The sequence below is a fragment of the Lontra canadensis genome, unplaced genomic scaffold (assembly GCF_010015895.1).
Source record: "Lontra canadensis isolate GAN:19392208 unplaced genomic scaffold, GSC_riverotter_1.0 scaffold58, whole genome shotgun sequence".
NCBI classification, from domain to species: Eukaryota; Metazoa; Chordata; class Mammalia; order Carnivora; family Mustelidae; genus Lontra; species Lontra canadensis.
This window is the reverse complement of record NW_022631052.1, coordinates 10,782,064-10,803,697: the sequence shown is the minus strand read 5'-3', so window position 1 is coordinate 10,803,697 and position 21,634 is coordinate 10,782,064. Positions and strand designations below refer to the sequence as shown.

Genomic DNA, 21,634 nt, shown 5'->3' with positions numbered 1-21,634 from the left:
CCCAGAGTGCCCTGCCCTCAGCCGGCTTCCTAGACAACTTTGCTGGTGAGACTTTTTGCCATACTGGCTGGTGAGCGGTGCCCTTCGGTCATTGTCTGTCTAAGCTGGAATGCAGAGAGCCCGTTGATCCTGCCCCGGTGAGCAGTGCACTGTAGGCCGTCACGTTGTCCGGTGCGGCTGGGGGGCACCGTGCTCCCGTGCTGAGCAGCCACCGTGAGGTACCCTGCTTATTCCCCGCGCCAGGTCAGAGCGTTTGAGATGTGATGCAGACGTTTGGAAAAGCATCTGGATTCCTGCATGGAATTGAGACCTCCCCCAGCCTTCAGGATTCTCGCCCACAGAGCCTGAGGATCCAGAGAAGCCGCAAGGCTCAGATGCAGCATTCCCTGATCGATGAGTTCCCTCGTCAGTGGGATATTCCTGTTTCTCCTCAGGGGAGTGTTGCAAGAACAAATGACGTAAGTGATAGGAGAGCACTTGGTGCGTGCACAAGTGGAGATGGCCCATAAGTAAAATTATCGTGTCATCATTTATACATTAATGCCCTGAAAGAGAGGAAAGAACATTACTTGTGAGTTAGGATGAGCATCTGACACGAGCTACTGACAGGCCATTTGTCCTCATGCTGCCGCCCAGCCGCCTCGGCAAGGTCGGGGCCAATATCTCTCCGAGGACCTTCATTAAAAGCATGTTATAGCCAGGAGACGGTGATAACATCCCTCCCCACGCTGGGAGGCGGTCTTGGCCAGGTCTCCAAAACCCCTGTGTAGAATTTGGAACTGCAAGCCTTTGTCAAACATTAATTTTCCCAACGTGAGGAGTGAGTCGCCAATTAACAGAAATTAACTACCTAATGAATTTACCACAGGAAAAACATCCGTGTGTAGCTTAACCTCCAAATCGTGGTCAAGGTAGCCTGTTCAGCGGTCTCCCTTCAGGATGCCATGTCTGCTGCCTCGGCCCGAGAACCCTGGCCGAGCCATGTATGCCGTGGGTGGGGGTCCTGCCCTCTGGCTGCCACCGTGGCCGGGCCCTGGGATGCCAGTCACTTGGAAGCCCGCATCTTTTGCAGCTGAGGACAGCATCTCTGAGAGGAGAGGAGGACAGTGTCCAGGCTGCGCTGCCTTTGGCCAAGCCAATAACTATGAAATTGCTGACAGCTCCCAGCGATGCTTAGAAACAAAATTGGATTGCCTCGAGACAAAAAGCCGCAATACAAAGAACCCACAATTTGTAGCATATGCCCTTTTGACACAGAAAGTGCAGTGTTGTGCAAGCCGTGCTCTGGGAGAGTCGCCCTCCATTACTGGTTGACACACGGTCGAGAGGGGATGAATGCCTTTACTCAAGCTGGATGTATTATTCATGGGTAGTAGACGCCCTGCATTTTTACCTTCATCCATCACACTGACCCTTTTGTGGATGAGTCACGAATGCTCCTTCATGTCTCTGACTCCCAGAGTGTCTTAGAAATTCTGAATTAAGCCTCTCAGGACCACCTTCATTTCTTCCTCCAAATTAGCCACATCTCCCAGCTGTCTCTGTGGTCTAAACGGGAGGCTTCTGTAGCTTCGTTCTTGCCAATTTACTGGAAGGATGAGGTCATGACCGTGATTGCATGTCACAAGAGCTATAAGAAATTGAAAGCATCACTTTCTTTTAAGCTATAGCAACTCCTTGTCATCAGGAAGTCAGTGATATTGTCAGTCTTTTGAGCAGATGGAAGAGAATTGAGTAGCTTGGATACCATTAGGAGACATGACTCGCTTCCTTGGGTGTAAGTGGGCCTGCACTGTCGCTGTGTATCCAACAGCTAGAGGGACCCCTGCCCAGATAGCATCTCCTCACTTGGGCCTATTACGTTAGCATAGAATGCGAAGAAGGGGAGGGCACCAGTCCAGTGAGGTGCCGCAGGGTTGACAACGCCTGTCCTCCTGCTGTCAGGGCCTCAGGTGGAGTCGCCATGGTGCTCCCTTGGACCGCCAAGGTCCCTCTGCACCTTATAGACTCCTAGTCTTTCTGTTCACCTTGTGTTTCTCTCAAAACTGTCTGCCCATGACAATGGGAAGCTTCAAGGGCACGTTCTTATTTCTGTGCTTATTTCTGGTGAACCAATAGATTACAGATTAAGTACAGTTCAAAGTTGCTGATCCACTGAGGCAAGTAGAATGTGAATGCTTCTTTAAATCAGATTTAAATTCGTAACAAGTAAAACGTAGTGCCATGCTATGATTAGAACAGGGTGGCTGCTGAGGTCCTATTTTTACTCCCCTCCTGGCCCCTTCTGGTAGATTATGGGTACATCTCATCTTGTATGACTGGTGCTGGACAAAACTGTTTTGAAATGTTAATGTTCCCCATTTTCTTTGACCAAGGCCTGTCTATAAAGTTACCATCAAGCAGGAAGCCAGAGGGGGCTCCTTCCCACAGGAGCACACCTGCCAGCCCACCCGCGCCCCTTGGCATGTCTGGCGCCTGCATTAAGGTCAGCGTCCCGCTCTTGGACCATGCACTGGCCAGGCAGCATCGGCTCTCCAGAACCCTGGTCCCAGGTGGAAGTTCCTGCCTGGCCCAGGGCCTGGACAGGAGCACCTGCACTTGTAGCAAAGACAAGCCTTCGGGGTAGAAACTGGAAGGCTGCTCACCGCTCCTCATGGAAAATGGGAACTCTGATGGGAACTCGACCCTGGCCTCAGCTGCAGCTTGAAGTTGAGTTAGAGAACTGGGAAATCTCATCTCTGCTCCCTAGAAGCGATCACTGTAATTTGCCTAGCCAGTTCCCTCTTGTTGGATTCTGTTTCTGACTCAATGGCACTGTAAGGACCATGGTCACAGCTACCTCTTTTCACACAAAAGTAAATCTTCTCCTTCGGTCAGTTCCTGGAAGTGGAATTGTGAAGTCAGAGGGATGATACACTCCCAGGCTCTAGACATACTTTGCCAAATTGCACCCCCCCCACCCCGACCTGGATGAGGGGAAGTGGCTAACACTGCCAGCAGTGTCTGGGCTGTGCCCGTCTCCTGCAGGGCATGTCCTTTTGTAGCTCTCTACCTGTTCCTTTTACCCTCCCTCTGTCACAGCCTGTCACACACTGTTTCCTCCTTAACTTTACTTTGGAGTGAGGCCTGTGCCCTGAGGAGATGGCAGGAAGCTTTTCCGTGTAAGTGAAGATGCGTGTCCAGTTATGAACTTTTCTTAGCTCCAGAGCTGGGGTTGCAACTATGTCACTGGCCTTACAAATCACAGTGACTGGTGTCACCCAGTGTGGTGACAGTACCTGGGCATGTGGTCATCTCCAGAGCCATCCACATACTGGAAGCCCTTTGAGAAGTGGTATTCTTCTGGGAGCGCTCTTTGGCATAGCAAATGAGGAAAACTGCACTCTGAGGTTCTGTATTTGCAAGAATAATTTATAAGCAAATAATGCACATTTCGTCCTTTGCCATTTTTCAGTGCTATGCAAGGCGTCTTGAATTTCCTTGGTAGCTTTTCCAGAAAGACCAATTGACCTCACATTTCTCGAATTACAGTAAAGGCAGAGAATCTGAGGCCCTGGGAGAGCAGCTGATGACTGATGACTGAAGCCACCATGGGCAGGGAGGCAGGGTTTGGGGACAGACTCCAGATTTCCATAGTCGCCACACGGCCCTTTCCCAAAGAAAGAGGCCGGACTCCTCTCAGCTCTGTGAAATCCAGCGACTTCCTTCTAGAATTCTCCCTGCCTCTCCCTCCTCCTCCTCGCTTTGGCCAGCTCCCAATCCCATTTTGAGGAAACACTCGCCCCATTGCCCGGGTGCCCAGTTTTCCTGTGAGGAAGCTGTCCGTGTATACTTTGTCAGAGAAATCTTTGGCAATCTAGCAGTTTTGCTCACAGTCTGTTGAAGTCTGTATGGCATGTGCAAAGGCTAGGATTTAGAATCAGGGCACCCAGGTCTGATGTATCCCTTCGGCCTCCAGAGCCAGACCTCACGCTGCCTGCAACCTCCTCAAAGCCAAGGAGGGCAGGTGAAAGGCGGCGCCCTCTTCCGGCCTTCTACCCACAACCCTCATTGTCAGAGACAGCCACCAGGGTCTGTGTTTCCCGCAGGTCATCTGGATGTCAGCATGGCAGCCACAAACCTGGAGAACCAGTTGCACAGTGCCCAGAAGAACCTCCTCTTCCTTCAGCGGGAGCATGCCAGCACCCTTAAGGGGCTGCATGCCGAGATCAGGCGACTGCAGCAACACTGCACAGGTACCTGGGCCCCGCGCGACCCCCCGGAGTAGGGCCCTAGGCCCGCCCAGGGCTGCAGAGCAAAGCAGGACCTGTTGTCGGGACTGAGACAGCGGCCAGCTCAGAAGCTGTGCCAGGCTCACTCGGGAGTGGGGCAAAAAGGGGTTTCACTTCTTTCTGACCTCGTTAAGCCCACCATCACTGGAGTCTCTCTCAATGTCTTCCCTTATCCCCTGCCCAACCGACACGCATCACGGGTCAAGCTGCAAAGCCATTTCTTGGCATACTGAGGGTTTAGAAGATCAAAATGCAATGGTTAGGATTTACAGTGTACTTTGGAACCGATCACCGAAGTGTAACACACAGAGCACGCTGCTTGCTAACTGTGGATGCCAGGGAGTGGCTTAGGGAAGGAGGGTCTCTCTGAGCTCTAGGAAGGACAGTGGCCACTCATGGCTCTGCCATTCACACGCCTGCCACTAACGCGGCCAAATCCTGCTCTGTCTGGGCAGGATTTGCAGGCTAATTGTGGGAATTGGTTCTGCATTTTCAGTGCTGAGGAAGGCTTTACAGAATTAACATATATGGTTTCCTTTTTAGATCTAACATATGAGCTGACACTCAAAAGTTCGGACCAGACAGGTGAGAACTTCCTCCCCAAAAGTGAACGGCGGCATTATTTCTGGTTCTGGCACGTGTTGGTGCCATTTGTTCACCAGCTACACATTTAGATGAAAGTGCATCTGCCAGGAAGTGTTGCACGTGTGACCAGAGCTTTCTAAGAAAAGATAGGAAGGACGTTTAGAGCCTGAGATGTTATGACGGCCTGACAGTGGAGTGGGAGGGAGGAGGGGTTTGTTTTCTTTTGGTGGACACATATATTTGGAATGTCTTTTCTTGACTTTGATTTTTCTCCAGCGAACCTCTTCCTTCTCTAATCAATAAATTAATGTAATTTAAAGCAGAAACAGGAGCAGGAGCAGGATCCCACCTCTTCTGTTCCTTGAGCCTCACCCAGGGCCTGGCACAGAGTAGGTGCTCCCAACACACTTGTTGAGTGAGGGACCAAATGACCAGATCGTCCCCAAAGGACTGTGAATACCTTTCTCTAGACTGCAGTCCCAGAAATGCTTCCCCCTAACCCAAATCCTCAGGGACTCCCGAAGGTATTAGCCTGATGGCAGCTGGGGCAGAGGAGATAGAACAGGGGGCCCCTGTGGCCGATGACAATTAGTTGCTCCCTGGCACCGACTTGGGATTTGAAAAGTGCAGAATCCACACTGGAATCAAGATGTCTTTTCCTAAATAGGCCGCACTCTGGCGGCATCTCCCCTCCCCAGGACTGGGAGTCACTGCTTTACGTTAGTGGAGGCAGAGCCTACATGTCTGGGGGCACAGGGGGAAGATACAGGCTCCTGGACCCCCGCCCCTGGAGGTTCTGATTCCGAGGCTCAGGGAGGGGACCTGAGAATCTGTTTAGAAAGTGCCCTGGTGAGGGCACCTGGCTGGCTCAGTTCAGAGAGCGTGTGACTCTTGCTCTCGCAGTTGTAAGTTCGTGTGCCTTACTGGGTGTAGAGATTACTTTAAAACAGTAAAAGTGAAATAAGAAAAGGAAGTAAAGTGATGCAGTGACTGAGCGCTCTGGCAGCTGGGGAAGTCTGGCTCTGTGTGATTAAGAACAGTTGCCTCAGCTCAGTGCATGTGCATCTTTTATGGGGAAAGACGGAATCTTCGAGAAAGGATGCACGTGTGGAGGAGGAGGTAGAGCAGAGTTTCCTATAGAAGGGTGGAAATCAGTAAAATAGGTGGTGTTGATCCCTGGGAACAACGGTCACCAAGAGCCCCTCTCTGGAGTCTCAGGGAGGCAGGGCAGGCAGCCAGAGGAGCTCCTGGAAAGTCGAGAGCCAACAAGCATCGGTCCATAGCCCTGGCTTCGGAGCCCCGCTTGGCCCACGTGCCCACATGAGACGTGCCCGTAGACACCGGCTCCCAGCCCAGCACGGGCCCCTGAAGCCCAGGGGAGTCCCTGAGCGGCTAACGGTGGGCACACACGGGGAGGCGCAGGCAGGATGAGCAGGGGAACCGTGTGGCAGGGAAGGCAGCAGCCTCCCCTCCTGTCTCCTCCGCAGCTTCAGAGCTGTGTGCTCGGCTACGGACGGAGTCTCTAGCCGTCTTCCCGACCGGTGCTTGCGGCGGAGCGGGCGCTTAGTGAACGCCGCCCAAGCAGGCAGGAACAAACGGGGAGCAGCTCCCGCTAAGTATCCGCCGAGGGCAGCTAGCCTGGGGTTGCCCGCTGTGACCTCAGCACTTGCGAAGCGCGGAGGCATCGCTCTGTGCGGTGAGCCAGGGCACGGGGCGCTGCGGGCGCTCAGCCTGCACCCACTGGGAGAGGGCGGGGCGGTGGGAGCAAGAGGCCCCGGGGAGCGGAGGCCGGCCTAGCCAGAAGGACGCCTGCCTCCGCGCCGGGGGTGCTAAATCCCGCGTCTCGGCTCGCTCTTCCAGGAGATGGGGCTTCCAGAAGCAGCGAGCTGAAGAGGAGATGCGAGGAGCTGGAGGCCCAGCTGAAGCTGCAGGAGGAGGAGAACAACGAGCTGCTCAAGCAGCTGGAGCAGAAGAACGCCGTGATCGCCGTGCTGGAGAACACCGTCAAGGAGCGCGAGAAGAAGTACCTGGAGGAGCTGAAGGTGAAGAGCCACAAGCTGAACATGCTGTCCAGCGAGCTCGAGCAGCGCGCCGGCACCATCGCCTACCTGACCGCCCAGCTGCACGCCGCCAAGCGGAAGCTCCTGAGCGCCGGGGGGGCCTCGGACGGCAGCCCCTCCGGGAGCCCCGTGCTGGCCAGCTACAAGCCGGCCCCCCCCAAGGACAAGCTGCCCGAGACGCCCCGCCGCAGGATGAAAAAGAGCCTCTCAGCCCCCCTGCACCCGGAATTTGAGGAGGTCTACAGATTGGGGGCCGAGAGCCGGAAACTCCTCCTGCGGGAGCCGGTGGATGCCATGCCTGACCCCACCCCGTTCCTGCTGGCCAGGGAGTCCGCCGAGGTCCACCTCATCAAGGAGAGGCCTCTGGTCATCCCCCCCATCGCCTCCGACCGTGGCCCGAGCGAGCAGCACAGCCCGGCCCGCGAGAAGCCACACAAGGCCCACGTGGGGGTGGCCCACCGCATCCACCACGCCGCCCCACCGCAGGCCCAGCCCGAGGTGGAGACGCTGGCGGTCGACCAGGTGAACGGAGGGAAGGTGGTGAGGAAGCACTCAGGGACGGACAGAACTGTGTGAAGCCCGCCCCAGGCGACCCTTCCCCCTCGGCTGTCGACGCACTGTGATCACTACAAGGAAAAACTCATCCATACCTTTTTTTCTTTTAATTCCCATGCATGCCAAATTTTTTTCAGACCTGTCAACAGGGGATTCTTCTCCTGCTCCTCTTGCCCTCTTACACCAAAATACGATCGTGTCCCTGCTGCAGAATACGTATTTACTAATCGCTGTGGCCAAACACCTGTGGGCCGAATCGCTTGCTTCTAACCCCTGTGTACCTCCGCGCTCGTGGACAGAGCACAGGCCACAGGCGCTCTCGCTACTCCACGTTAATGAAGTCGGATAGTCACACGCCTCATACAGCCGGAGCAACACATGCCCACCGACCTTGACCCCTCGCTCCAGTTTCTAGGGCAGCCCCTCCAGAGCAGCCCCCGCTCACTCCCGGAGACCCTGTGACCTCCCGACAAGCCTTTCCCAGGGCGGCCAGATAGCCAAGCAGCTGTAGATGTGTATCTCGGGAACGAAATAAGATGATGATACTTCTCATACCACCACAACCTGAATGTGTGTTCATATTTTTTGTTCGTTTTATCCAAAATGTTCAAGATCCCAACAAACTTTATTTTCTAAACCTACCTCTTTCTGTTTTGTGTCTTTTATTAAACCACCTGAGGGAGGAGCTGGGGGGAGGCTGTGGGAGGGGGAGAAACAGCTGGCCACTCCCCCAGCCCCGCAGCAACTACAGCATTCTTACCCCATGTTCTCTCCCACAGCTCCCGCCCCCGAGAAGGCTCTGTGCTTCCAGGTTCTGGCAGAAACTCCTTGTGCCTATGACTGGCCCCTCTTGCCCTCCAGCAGGCCTGGCCCCCCAGGGTGCGTGAAAGGAAGGGATGCCCAGGAGCCAGGCCCAGATGCTCTAAGTCTGCCCCCAGTCCCACACAGATCCGGCCAGGGTATGGGTAGGAGCTCATGCAGGGATGACATGCCAGCTCAGGAAGTCACCCCTACCTCCACCCAGTAGGTTGGAGAGCTCTGGAAGTGAGCAGGGGTGGCAGCAGGCAACTGTGGCCTTCGCTGGTGGGGTGGCCCAGGAAGGAGACTCTGCCATACCCTGCGCAGCAGCCCGGGACTTTCGCCTAATCACATGTCTCCTCTAAGAAGGGAAACAAAACGACATACCTTAAAATGTTCTCTAGTATTTACTTCTCAAATATGCAGAATCCTTAGAAACAGTTTAACTCTTCAAGTTAAACAAGTTAAACTCAAGAAACATCTTAATTTCTACAGAAAAAGTAAATCAGCTGATTTCAAATCAAAAGAAAATCCCGTGTCTGTCCACCCCCAACCCCTCCAGGCCCTGAGAGCTGACCGCAGACGTGACCACCACTGCCGAATGCCTACATTTCCACCGCCAGCCACGGACGGAGCTGGGTGTGCAGGTTTCTTGGCCCAGAGGGTCAGTCGGAATTCAGGGTGAGGCACACCCCCTGCAGCACCCAGTGAGAAATGTGCTTGGAGGTGAAGAGATCAGCTTCAAACACCAGGCCAACTCCCATGGCGTTCCTTCTCATGGAGGTGGTGTAAACCGGCGTCCGGAAGGTGTTCTGCAAAGGAGAGGCAAGTGAGGGGCACCACAGGAGGGCAGAGGAGCTCAACCCTGGGCTATGGGACACTCCATGTGCGAGCTAATGGTGCAGTGTACACCCCCCCCATCCCGGCTGGCAGCCGAGCACAGGGCTGCTGCCTGGGGACACGCTCAGGAAAAGTGGATCCGGGCTGCGTGAGCCAGGAGGACCCTGCTGCTGCCGCCGCCCTGGGTGTAGGGACTTGCGTCAGGCAGTGCCCACAAGACATGATGGGAAGGGAGGCATTTCTCCCAAAGTTAGGCTGGACCACAGCTCAGAGTGTGAAGCCACGCCACCCGGCAAGTCTCTGCTTACACGCCTGTACACACGTGGGTCTTCCCGTGAAGTGACTCCACAACTCTTGCCCTGGCTCAGGGCTTCCCCCACCCATGAAAGGTTAAAAGGCGAGATCATCTGAACCACCCCAAGCGTGCCCCCCCACCCACCTGCAGTTTGAGGCGATGGGCTTCAATGGGGATGATCTTCAGAATCGGTAGATCGACCACCAGCACCTTGGGTTTGCTCTTGATAAGACATCCTCTTTCTACATCCCAGTCAGCGCCTTCTAGATACAGTCCTGAGACGAAGCATCCTGGAGATACCAGGAAGAGACCGGGATTCACGGGGAGGCGCCAGCAGCTCTCGCGGATGTCCACGGCTCATGCACAGAGACAACCAACCAACTCTCCTTCCCCAGACACAGCCCAGGCCTTCTTCCAAAAGAGGGGACCGTCCTTCCTTGCCTTTGCAGAGCAACAGCCCAAACAGGACACTCTGTAGACCCTACTGAGCCTCCCCCACGGCCTCAGTGAAGAGGACAAGGGGTGGTTGCCTCCCCCAGCAATCTGCTTCAAGGCTCACAGCCCTAGACCGCTGGAACCCCCGGGTTATAAAGACAGGAGCACCAGTCGGTACCACAGCAAGGCCAAGTCCGCCGCCCTGAGCCAGAGGGAGTGGGAGCAGGGATCCAAAGCCCAGCAGAGAAAATGGTGTCTGGGGAGCAGGACACAGCAGACACGCACAGCGGCAGAGAACAGTCACCCAGAGAGTGTGGTGGCCCTGACACCTGCCAGTTCCTCTGAGACCTCGCTGGCCATGTGCTACGGGGATGGTGAGCACCCCTGTGTCTCCACTGTGAAGCCTGTCTCTACGCTTGCTCAAGAGAGCTTTTGTTGCTCACGGTTAAATGTCCTCCGACTCCGGGGACTGCCGGAGCTGGGAAACGGCAGCTCCCTGCCAGAGTCTGCGGCATCACTCACCAGTGTGAAGGGACCTGACCTTGTATTTTAATGGGTCCAACCTCGTCTGACCTGCCTTCTGGTACCCACGCCCCGGTGCCCTCAGGGTTTCCAGGGAAAACTTCAGGTGATCCAGTTCTTTGAAAGACCTAATTCTGACCAAGAAGTCCACTCCCCACAAACGAGCAGGGCGAACAGGGTTCAGGCCCCTCCGGACATCGCCCTAGGCCTCAGTGCTGAAACTGGAAGAGCAGCACATGCAGTCACCCTCAGGTCAAGACGCCGAGAGCGCACACACAGCGCTGCTGTCCGCAGCAGCCTCACTTTCAGACACGGGCTGGCCCCGTCTGGGCCCACACCATGCTTGTTGCTCTGACTCGGGGACGGCTCAGGGAGGAGCCTCCCCAGCAAGCTGGCCGTACCTTGTCCTGCCCGCTCATTCACTTCGTCTGCATCTTGGAACTTGGTCACTTGCGTGAATAGGGTGGAGCGGTCCAGTGGCCAGTTGTTCCTCCGGCAGGTGGCCTGCACCAGGGCCGTGAGGTAGGACTCTGGGATGTGCAGCCCCGAGAGCCACATCACGCTGGGCTCACTCTCGGTGACCTGGAGGGAAGGGAGGGAAGCTGGCAGGAGCCCCGGGGCCACCATCAAGTGCCAGGGCCAGCGCTGACCAGACGTCTGGTTCACGGATAAAAACATGGTTCACCTTGGCAGCAAAAAGATGGGCGTGGGAACAACCGGGAGCCTGCTGGGGAAAACAAGCTGAACTGCCCGATTCCAGAAGGAACAAAGATTTAGATATAAAAGAACAAAGCCACAGAAGTACCAGATCAAACCTCCACTGAATGTTGTCAAGATCTTGGAGTTGGGAATGCAAAACCCAGAGGCCATACAAGAACAGACTGATACATTTGACTAATAAAAATGTAAGACTTTCTTACAGAAAAAAAATGCCATAAGCAAAATCAAAAGACTTTTGGCAAGCTGGAGGAAACCCAATAGTGGCAAGTACAGGGCTAATCTCCCTGATAGACAAAGAGCTCTAAAAGACAGTTTTAAAATGGAGAATTCGATAAAAATGAAATCAAGACACAAAGGTGATTCACAGAAAAAGAAACGAGGTACGCTCGGCCTCACCATAATCAAAGAAATGCACACGCAAACGTATTACTATTTACCTATCAGGGAGAAAAGATCCAAAATATTAAGAGCACACAGTGTTGCCAAGAGGGGAGGGAATGCTCGTGTTCGTTCACTGTGGGTCTCCACTTCTCTAGAAGACCCTCTGACCAGAGCTAGCAGAATGTGAAATGCACAGGCTGGGACCAGCTCTGCCGCTGGAGGGATTGGCCCGTGAAATAACACTCGTGCGTGTAACCACAGACGCAGGTGCCAGAGTACTGCCCATCCTGGCTAAAGAGAGAAGAAACTCAAATGGAACCACCTAAGTGTCCATCAGGGGAAAGGACGTGGACGCACGTGGAACACCTAAAAAACAGAGTCCCCCGAAAAGAGTAAGTTCGATCTAAAGGTACTTGGAAGAACGACGGCCAAGATGGACTTCGAGATGAATAAATCAGATTGTGCATACTAGGCTTCACAGTCTTGAAAACAAAACAAAAAGGAAAAAAAATACAGGTATGCCTGTAGAGTCAAGAGACCATTTCTAGAACACCCAATCAGCTGCGAACAGAAGGTACCACTTCTGTTGAGGAGTTAGAGAGGGGCTGGGGGCTGGAGGTGGTTGGGGGGCGGTCCAGGCTGAACCAACGAAGCAACAGTTGCCGCTTGCTTACCCACGATGTGTACTGGCTGAACCGCCGCAGGAAGTACAGCATCCAGTTCCCGAGGGACTTCAGCGTGTCCGGGGCAAGCTTTCTCCAGATATTAGGGATTTGCCCGAGGAAAAGAGACCTGGCTACGTCATCTAACTCGTTGCTCATTCCAACTTCTCCGGCCAACGCCTGTTTGCAGAATCAAGGGCAGTCAGGGGAGACCGTCAGAAACCTGGGTGGTGCATTGAGGCAGGGGTGTGCCTGTTAGAGACAAGCTCACCCTCTGAAGTTCAGCCAGAGACCTGGACATCCGTACGGCAAGCTTGTTGAAGCGTTCCACCTCTTGCAGAAGGACCACCGACGTGGGGGAGATGCCCACCCCGAGCTGCTTCCTGATCTGGTCCAAGTCAAAGATTTTGGGCATCTTGTTTTCTATGTCCTTGGCAACCTGGCCAATGTAATCATCTCGGCTAATGCCGCTGCTGGATTCCCCTAAAACCAGGACAACTTTTTAGGGAAAGCAACACACCTGAGTATTAGGACTGGGGCATCCTGAGCCTTCTGGTTCTTGGAAAAGCAGCAGCAATTACAACCTACAAGAACCAACAGCACCGTGTGCCAACACCTTCCACCCTAGCCAGACGAATTCTGTCCTCCGCAGTAGACTTCACCTGTCTGAGGCTGTAGCTCCAGCAAGTGGGCCCACATGTCCCGAGCCGCCTGAGTGTAATATCCAATCTCAGCATTGGAATGAAGACCGAACACTTCGGGCGTGTTGGTCAGCGGGAGGGCCTCGATGGCTTCTACAATCAGAACAGAGAATACACCGTCCCGCCACCCTCGATTTCCGAGGGCCCACCGCCTCAGAAATCCCCAGATATGCAAGACTAATTTCTTGCATGTGTTTTTAAATAAAAATTCTCTACCACCACACCCTAATCCAGCTGTATGTTTATCATTTATGAGAACGGCTCACTGGGCTTCCCGGGGGCCACTCTGCCCTTCTACGCAGAATCTGGTATTTGTCTTCATCCTAGGACAGCAAATTTGAACTAACTCCCGTCAGCGCTGAGGCTATAAAGAACGCACTGGGCCCCCTAAAAATCGTAATGGAGCATGCCCACCACCCAAGGACGCCCACCAGCAGAGGGGTCAGAAGAGCCATCAGGCCACCCATAGAAAAGAGAACAGCTGAAATGTGTGGTGGGTCTCCCTTAGAAAACACTTTTAACATACATTTTGATGCCCAGGAAATCTCACCAACGAATTTTTCCTTTACATCACCAACGGGGATTTTGTAGTCTACTTCCTCATTCCGGAAGAAGTGGAACGGCTGGAAAGTATCAAAAATGAAGTCTCCCAGGTACTCATCCATGTAGATGGTCAGGATGCGTCGATCAAAGCTGTCGATGGCCCGTCCTCCATACATGACCTAATGTACAGGGACCGAGAGCTGGCCTGGAGTACAGGAGCCAGCAGGGGACCCCTGAGACCGGACGTGCCCTCAGCTGGCCTGGCCACTGTGCGGCTCAAACCATGTCGATGGCAAGCCTTGCAACCACAGTGAACAAGAGCGCCCTCACAAAGTGTGGCAAGCCCATATGCCATTTGCCAAACCCCAGAACATAGTGAACAGACCACAAAACCACCAAAGAAGCCAGCTGCCACTTTGGTCTTTGTAATTGGTGATGTCCCTCTGTGTACCACCTGCAGGCCATAGCAAGCGGGGGCTGTATAAAGTAATGGTCTCCAGAGTGGCCCTCCATGCCCACCAGACAGGAGAAGATTACAATGACAGGCCCAAGACTGTGCTGACCCCTACAGAACGTGCCCCCATAGTGATATATCCAGAGCCTGCATAGAAATGCAGCCCATCAAGAGAAAGACACCCGTGCGATGAGCCAACAGAATTCCTCAGAGACCTAGGGCCTTCAAATGACGGGTGGCAGAAGCAAATGGGGAGTCACCAAGGGCTCAGAGGTGATGCGCAGGGCACCAGGTCACAGCCCACAAAAGACACTCCCACCTCTCCAATGAGGTACTTGAGGCTGCCCCACGGGATCCTAGGGTCATGTTGCTGGAAGGCTTTTGTTAGGTACGTGTTCAGAATCTCCATGCAGACCTTAAAAGAGGAGGGACAGGCATGGTTATACTCCACCCCACAAAGTCACTCACGCGCTGACCCTCTCCTGAAGTGTGGGTGGGAGCAGCCGGGCTGTCATGACCTTGGAGAAAGGGTGGGGGAGACGAGCCAGCTGAGGGGGGACAGCAGCCACCACGTCTTCACCTGGAAGTCAGACTCATTGAAGTCATAGTACACGTTCCACCCGATCTTCCCGAACTTTCTCCTCTCCTGCACCACAGCATGGAAGAACGCCAGCACGTAGACCAGCGACTTGAAGGCTGGGTGCGGACACTGCTCCAGCATGTCAGGAGAGATCTTGAAGTACGTTGCTCTCATGTTGAGTTTCAGCCCGTTGGGCGGCTCCGTAACAACCTGTCAAAAGACACATCGTGGCCAAAACCACAGACCCATGAGCCTGAGCTTGGAAGAGGCAAGAGGTAAACTGTAGATCTCTCGGCTTTCCCTTCACCTCTGTGCGGCCACCCTTCCCCTCCCCCACATAGCAAACATCTCTTGGGAGTGGCCTGGCAAAGAAGTTAAGGAACAAGAGATTGTTCTGGCTCCTGTTCATCAACTGAATCAAAGAAGGTTCTTTAGCTTCTCTAGGCGGTAGAATCTTCAAATGCAAAATGGAAGTAAAGTTTTCCCTCAACCGCCCCGGATGACAGGTGACAAAACAATCTTTCCAAACACGTCTTCTCTGGAGAGTCAGTTAAGCAGGATAGATAAGCCGCTAGAGCACAGCAGGCCTATCACTAGAGAGAAAAAAAGGTTTGATAAATGTGAAGTTTGGGAAAATGAACCCAGACAGGATTTTGGATACATCCGGAAGTGCTTGAGACAGGCCTGAGAGTCGTAAATGTCCCCCCAAAACTCATCACCCAATCCAGGACAGTGCCTCACTCCGGAGAGAGAGGGAGAGACAGACACGGGAAGGGTGGGCGTGAGGGTCCTGCTGTGTCCCAGGTTTATTTCCAAACACACATGCACGCACACACGGCAGAATGGCAGTTGTCCAGGGCATGGAGCTAGGGGCACGGGCGGGGGAGGGGGGATGTCTGTCTGAAGCCAGACCTTCAAGGACTTCTGCAGAATCCCAATGGGGAAGCCCTTGGTGGGGTCTGTGGTGAGCCACAGGCGGAAGTCTGGGTGGGGCTTGGTGATCCTCTCCAGGGACTTCTCCAGATCTTTCAGCCACTGGACCAGGAGATGGCAGTTCTGCAGCATCAGCCACTGCCCGCGAGCCACCGCTGTCTCCAGCAGCTGCAGAGCCACCTGCACCACAAGACAGGGGAGCGGCTGGTATCCCAAAGCCACACTGGCCCCTTGCTCTCCCAGAAATGCACTCCATGCCACCCCCAAAAATAAATAGCCCACCCCAGCAGGAGCCACAAAGAAGCCAGGGGCCCAGGAGCTCCAGAGGCTGCCTTCAAAGAACTGATTGCTCAGAGTCCCTTCAGGGCCACTGCGCTGCTGGGCCAGTCCAGGTTCTCTGGGACAGTCGCATAGACGCCCTAACTTCAGCCGCGGCCATGCCCCAGGGGCAATGACTGCCCTGATCTGAAACGGATGTCACCAAGACTGGAGGAGAGGACAACTACGTGCGAACAGACATTAGGAACAACAGGCCACAGCGGCCAGACGGGGTCAGCAGTGACAGCTTGCTCGAGGACCATGCAGCTGTCACACATCATCTGGGCCCTGAGTGTTGCTGCCCAGAGGACCAGAAATGCACCCAGCCCATGCAAGGGGCAGCACCCTTGAAACCAGATACTAACCCACTGTTAACAGAGGCCAGGGACCTCTCTTAAATTCAGAGTTCGTTCCTTCCAACAACGAATTACCTTTTCTTGGCCTTGACCCATGGCGAGGAATTTGAGGCGGTTTCCTCCAAAACCACTGCGCTCGGCTAATTTCATAAGGTCGCTGGCAGGATCAGAGCCGGGACTAAGGATGAACACAATGGGCGAGTTTGGAGTGCTCTGCTCAAAGATGGCCTCGAAGCTGATCATGGGGGGCTGCACGTACCTAGTGAAGGAAACAAAGCGGGGACTTGGAGGACAGCCACAGCGAACTCGCATCACCACATCCGGAACCTACCCGGCTGTTCCTCTGGCATAGCTCTGCACAGGTTAGAGTCCAGTGTCTACACACTCGTCACACACAGGAGGGTGGACTCCTAGGGGACATGGGACTCACTGTGTCCCCCAGCACTCTCCAGGACATCCATGGGGGCACCTCCCGATGGGCCCTTCCAGGCAGATGTCCCCACAACACCCCCAGAGTCTCCATGCCGACAAATCCACAGGTACATCCTGAATGGCCCACTTGTCAAGATTTTTGAAAATCAGTTACCAACACATCAGGCTTGGGCGATTTCACATAGAAATCCAAGTTTGTAGCTTCTTTCCAAGAGTTGGGGGATCCAGCCACTCAGGGGCCCCCTGCCAGCTGGTGTCAGTCAGCAGGAGCTAAGGGGCAGCTGTCCCGTGGGCCAGGTTTGACCTCTCTCACGTGCCGCCCCCCCCCCCTCCAGCCCTGCTCACTCATTGCCCTCTGAGTGGGGTTTGCAAGCCCAAGTTATCTGCCGGACTTCCATTCCAGAGTTGCACTGTCCAATATGGAAGCCACTGGGTGCAGTGGCCACTGAGCACTGGACATGTGGCCAGTCCAAACCCCACTGGGCAGTAAGGTCAAGTTCACACGGGACTTTGATGAGTTAATACCAAAAATAAATAAAGTATCTCCATAATGTTTGTATTGATTACATGTTGAAATGATATTTTAAGTGCTGAGTTAAATAAAATGCTATTGAAATTAACTTCACCTGTTTCTTCCTGAACGTGGCTTCTAGAATACTTGACACAAGCGGCTCCCACTATCGCTCTCCTGAATAGCTTGTAACTAGAGTGACTAGCGCTGCCCAATGACAGGGCGGCGGCAGCTCTCTCGGAAGCCAGGCAGCCATTCTATCTCAAGTCCAGGACGCAGGGGGAGATGTGACCGCAGCAGAGCCGAGCAAACTCGGCCACACACTTACTTCTCCCCCATTGTTTCAGTCACGTAGTCGGTCACCGCCCGGTACACCCGATCCACACGGAAACAGCGCAGAATAAGCAACTTCTGGAAAGGGGTGATGTTGTCGTAACCCAACGGGAACGGGAACTGCTCCAGGGAGTCGAGGTCGCACCACTGGGAGAAGCACAGGACATTCATGGTGGCATCAACCCAGAAACGGTACAGGCCCCCATTGTTACATGAAGGTCCCAAAAGGAATGAAACCTACACAAATATAAGCCTCAAGGCCACTTCTAGTCGGATCTTTTTCTACCCCGCCCCCCAAAAAAACCACGAACTTCAGGAAGAGAGCAACTGAGTCTTTTTCACTGTTGAGTCCCCAGTGCCCACCAAGGGACATGGTCTGTGACAGGTGCCCATTTCTCAGATGGATGGATAGATGGGTGGATGGACAGATGGATGGATGGATGGATGGACAGAAGGAGGGACGGTTCGCCCACAACACTAGCGAACCAGATAAAAGAGAATTCCATCAAGGGTGTTGGAGGGCGCCGACTCCACCCTGACGGGGTCACTCAGGCTCATGTTCTCACAAGGAGTAAGGCTACGGTTGGAGTCTCAAGACCACCGACGCGAAGGGAAAGGAGGGAGGAGAGACAGACCATGGTCTCACCTCCTGCCAGACCGCCACGTGTTTCTCCACATCATCGGGAAGATTCCCGAAGTTGTCTGAGAACATTTCTGATAAAAGCATGATATCCTCCCATCCCTGGTCAGACAACCAAGCACAGGGCTTTTTCCGTCGGCTCTTCTCCAGGGAGATGTTTCCTAATCACAACAGAAGAAGGGAAGTAAACAGCCGGCCGCTGCGTGCCAGCAGGAGTGAGCAGCTCCAGACTTCGACTTCTCCCTCTCCGGGGGCAGATCCGTGTCTCCAGAGGGGAGGGACAGAGGAGGACGTGTAGGCTCGCCTTGTCACTGCCCAGGACCCCTCCCAGGCAGCTCAGCATGGCTTCCTGTCTCGGGGCAGCCTGTGGGCAGAGACCTGCTGCTCTGGGCCAGACCACAACCATTTCTGAGGCTGCAAGCGTCAACTGAAATATTTAGTAATGCGGTGCTATGGGGAGGTGCCTGGGGGGCGCAGTCAGTGAAGCGTCTGCCTTCAACCTTCCTGGGATCGAGCCCCACGTCCAGCTCCCTGCTCAGCGGGGAGCCTGCCTCCCCCCTCCCACTCTGGCTCCCCCCGCTAAAGCTGTGCTGCTAGAAGCCGAGTTCTAAGGAGAAGTTTGGTAATACTGTGGTTTGTTTTAACAATTTTATGTACGTATGCAGCGGGGGTAGAGGTGATCAAGGAAGCGGGGAAGAATGAGAGGAGGCACGTCTGTCACCTTTTAAGAAGAAATCTAATTCTTCCTGGGGGACTCGGCCTTCTGCTTGTTCTATCTTGATCGTCATATTGAAAGAAAAGAGTAACTTGTGTCTCTCAAACAACCCTGCAGGGAAACATCAAGACAGTCACCAGAGAAGTAAATTCGCTTTCAAAGTAGAGTTTCCTTCGTACAACAAACTTCAGCGTAGAAATGAGCTGCGAGGCCCGACAGTGGGGCTCCCAGCCCACCCCCCAGCCCTGTGCTCCCAGCACCGGATGTCCGTCCACAGCATCTGAGCACGTACAGCGTGAGCTCTGTCTGTGCGCGGAGCCCACGAGCTGGCCTGCAGTCCCGCTCACTCACGTGGGTCTGCCGCGGCCCTGCCCACCGCGCCCACCAGGGAGAGCAGAGGCGCCCAAAGGCGGCTGGGTCCAGAGCCACCTTCTCGATGGAACATGGGCCGTTTGCCTAACTCTGAGTGTGAGCTCTTTGTCCCATGTCATCTAGGAGAGGCGTTGACATGCTCCCTGTAAAAGTCTAGAGAGGGGGGCGCCTGGGTGGCTCAATCTTTAAGCATCTACCTTCGGCTCAGGTCATGATCCCAGGGTCCTGGGATCGAGCCCCGCATCAGGCTCTCTGCTCAGCGGGGAGCCTGCTTCCTCCCTCTCTCTCTGCCTGCCTCTCTGCCTACTTGTGATCTGTCAAATAAATAAATAAAAATTAAAATAAAACAAACAAAAAAGGCTAGAGAGGCAGTACTTCCACGTTACAGGCAGGTCTCCCTAATAAGGACTATGTGCCCCTACAGCAGGGAGGCAGCCGTAGCAGACATTCAGACAAACGGCCCCGGTTCCAGCAGCACATTATTTACACGAACAGGCAGGGGTCCTGACCCAGCCCGCAGCTCACTGTTTGCCCACCTGTGCGGCACAGCAGACACATTCCACCAACAGACTCATCAAGGATAGCGGGATGCTGAATACGAAACTTCTTTAAAACACGCACACGCACACGCACACACACACAGAAGAAAAACTGTCTAAGTCAACATCTGTGATTTGAATTCTACCTTCTTGGCCACAGGCGTTGGCTACGTAACCGAGCCCTATAGGGACAACAGTCCTCGACCTTCCTCCTGCCCAACTGGAATGGGCTGAACTCTGTTCCCCCAAATCCATATGTTGAAACTCTGACCCCCAGGGCCTCCAAATGTGACCGTGTTGGGAGAGAGGGCCTTTGAAGAGGGAATGAAGGTAAACAGGCCGTCAGCATGGGCCCTGATCTCATCTGCCTCTCGTCCTCAGCAGAAGGGATGTGGACACACAGACGCTTGAGGGGCACGCACGCAGACCAGAGGGGTGCTCACCCGTGCAACCGTAGTTATAGATGTTGAAGGTCAGTGTGTCCATAATGTTCCGCAGTCGCCTCATGAGAATGGAATCAGGCAGGGACTTCTTAAGCGACAAGCTGAAGACCTCCAGGAAGGCGATGAGGGAGTACTGGTACATGGCGTTGACCAGGGCCATCTCAGACAGCACGAAGAACAGGATGGCCCCCCTCCTGGCGGCTGGCCTGTAGCCGTCCCGCAGCCTGTCGATGTCCAAGGCTGTCTTCTCCGCCAGCTTGAGCTTCTCCGATACCTAAAGAGAAGGTGCACGTCACCGTGGAAATGGGGAGACTGACACCGTCACCAGGATGACTTAGGAAATGGGCAAGAAAGTAAGGAACGCAGAGAGCAAGAGTGGGAGGGAGCAGCAAAGAAATCTGTGCAATGCTTGGGGGGGACTGTAGAACACGCCCCTCTTGCCAGATATAGTGGATGTTTGTTGGCTGGACTCCCCAGCACCTGTGCCCCGTCCTTCTAATGACAGTCCCTGACTTTAACTTGGAGACTCCAACTTCCCCCCTCATCCCATATGTGGGGTCCACCCCAATCCCAGGAGAGGAGCATGTGACCCAGGCCCCAGCCAGTCCACACACAGCATCCCCAGCTGTGGGATCAGCCTGGGGTGAGCATGACTAAAATGACTCTTGGGACATTCATGATAGGGACAGGTAACAATTCTCACTCTTCCTTTGGACCTGAACCTGAGGGGCCATGAGGGGACCTTGGCTCATGGGGAGGCAGAGAATGAAGCCAACCCAACAAAAGGTCCAGCCCAGAAATGGAGAGAAACTGAGTCCTAATGTCCTAATGATATGTTTAGAGTCCTGGATCCAGCCCTGCCTGAAGCCATCCCTGGACCTTCTGTATTCTAAATTAATAATTTCCCTTCTGACTTAAGCCAAGTAGAGCTGGGTTTTCTATCACTGTTGACTCAAAAAGGCTGATCTAATGCACAAGGGTCCCTAGGAACACCTCTAGGGCTCCCCTCCCCATAGCGCACCCCCATAAAGGTGGCCTGTTCTCGTCAGGAAAAACCTCAGGTGACTAAGGGCCCAGATCTGGTGCCAGCACAGGTGGCTGTCCCCCATACCCCCACCTTACCCCAACACCTCAGCTTCTAAGATGCAAGAATGAGGCCCTGAGATCACTGAGCCCAATTTCCTCCTTGAGCAGATGAAGGGACAGACACTCCAAAAGTGCATCCAGGAACCACCCCGCTCCCTCCCTCCCAGGGCAATGCACCTTCTATGCAGCCGATACCTCCATGGCCTTGGATTTGGTCTCCTCCAGGGTCTGCACCAGCTCCACATTGTCCAGCATGTTCCCCGTGGAGGTCGCCAGTTCCCGAAGGAGGGAATCTTCCAAATCCTTCAGCAGGTTCTTGTTCTCACTGGTCTCCTGGATGAGGTGCTCCCGCTGCTCCTCCAGCTCGTGCCTCTCATAGGCCACCAGCACACTCAGCAGCTGGTCCTCGAGACCTTTCAGTGTGACTATGGGAGCAAGGGGAGGCCATCACCGCCGGACACCCACGCCTCCTCGCCTGCTGCACACCTGTGCCTGGGGCGGGCAAGCAGAGGGTGTGGCTGAGCCCGCATTTGGGGAACTTGAGGACTGGCTCC

General features: G+C 54.4%; 2 protein-coding genes across 6 annotated transcripts in view; one reads left to right on the top strand and one right to left on the bottom strand.

Annotated features, from left to right (window-relative positions):
- Window positions 1–7,754, top strand: part of CCDC92 (coiled-coil domain containing 92) — a 29,930-nt gene extending 22,176 nt beyond the window's left edge. For 3 of the 4 annotated variants that reach the window (XM_032876464.1, XM_032876463.1, XM_032876462.1), the window contains exons 2-4: window positions 4,089–4,235; window positions 4,815–4,856; window positions 6,717–7,754. In XM_032876464.1, the coding sequence (XP_032732355.1) occupies window positions 4,106–4,235; window positions 4,815–4,856; window positions 6,717–7,492 (948 nt within the window). In that variant the 5' untranslated portion in view covers window positions 4,089–4,105 and the 3' untranslated portion in view covers window positions 7,493–7,754. Of the gene's footprint in view, window positions 1–243; window positions 459–4,088; window positions 4,236–4,814; window positions 4,857–6,716 lie in introns of those variants that run through there. The other variant, XM_032876465.1, reaches the window with a different exon arrangement.
- A 981-nt stretch (window positions 7,755–8,735) lies between these two features.
- DNAH10 (dynein axonemal heavy chain 10) overlaps window positions 8,736–21,634 on the bottom strand; it is a 134,754-nt gene continuing 121,855 nt past the window's right edge. For both annotated transcript variants that reach the window (XM_032876461.1, XM_032876460.1), the window contains 16 exons: window positions 21,276–21,505; window positions 19,995–20,268; window positions 18,647–18,751; window positions 17,932–18,086; window positions 17,281–17,432; window positions 16,085–16,268; window positions 15,315–15,515; window positions 14,403–14,612; window positions 14,142–14,237; window positions 13,376–13,547; window positions 12,787–12,918; window positions 12,396–12,607; window positions 12,137–12,304; window positions 10,763–10,943; window positions 9,549–9,694; window positions 8,736–9,081 (listed from right to left, as the gene is read on the bottom strand). In XM_032876461.1, the coding sequence (XP_032732352.1) occupies window positions 8,935–9,081; window positions 9,549–9,694; window positions 10,763–10,943; window positions 12,137–12,304; window positions 12,396–12,607; window positions 12,787–12,918; window positions 13,376–13,547; window positions 14,142–14,237; window positions 14,403–14,612; window positions 15,315–15,515; window positions 16,085–16,268; window positions 17,281–17,432; window positions 17,932–18,086; window positions 18,647–18,751; window positions 19,995–20,268; window positions 21,276–21,505 (2,765 nt within the window). In that variant the 3' untranslated portion in view covers window positions 8,736–8,934. The remainder of the gene's footprint in view (window positions 9,082–9,548; window positions 9,695–10,762; window positions 10,944–12,136; window positions 12,305–12,395; window positions 12,608–12,786; window positions 12,919–13,375; window positions 13,548–14,141; window positions 14,238–14,402; window positions 14,613–15,314; window positions 15,516–16,084; window positions 16,269–17,280; window positions 17,433–17,931; window positions 18,087–18,646; window positions 18,752–19,994; window positions 20,269–21,275; window positions 21,506–21,634) is intronic.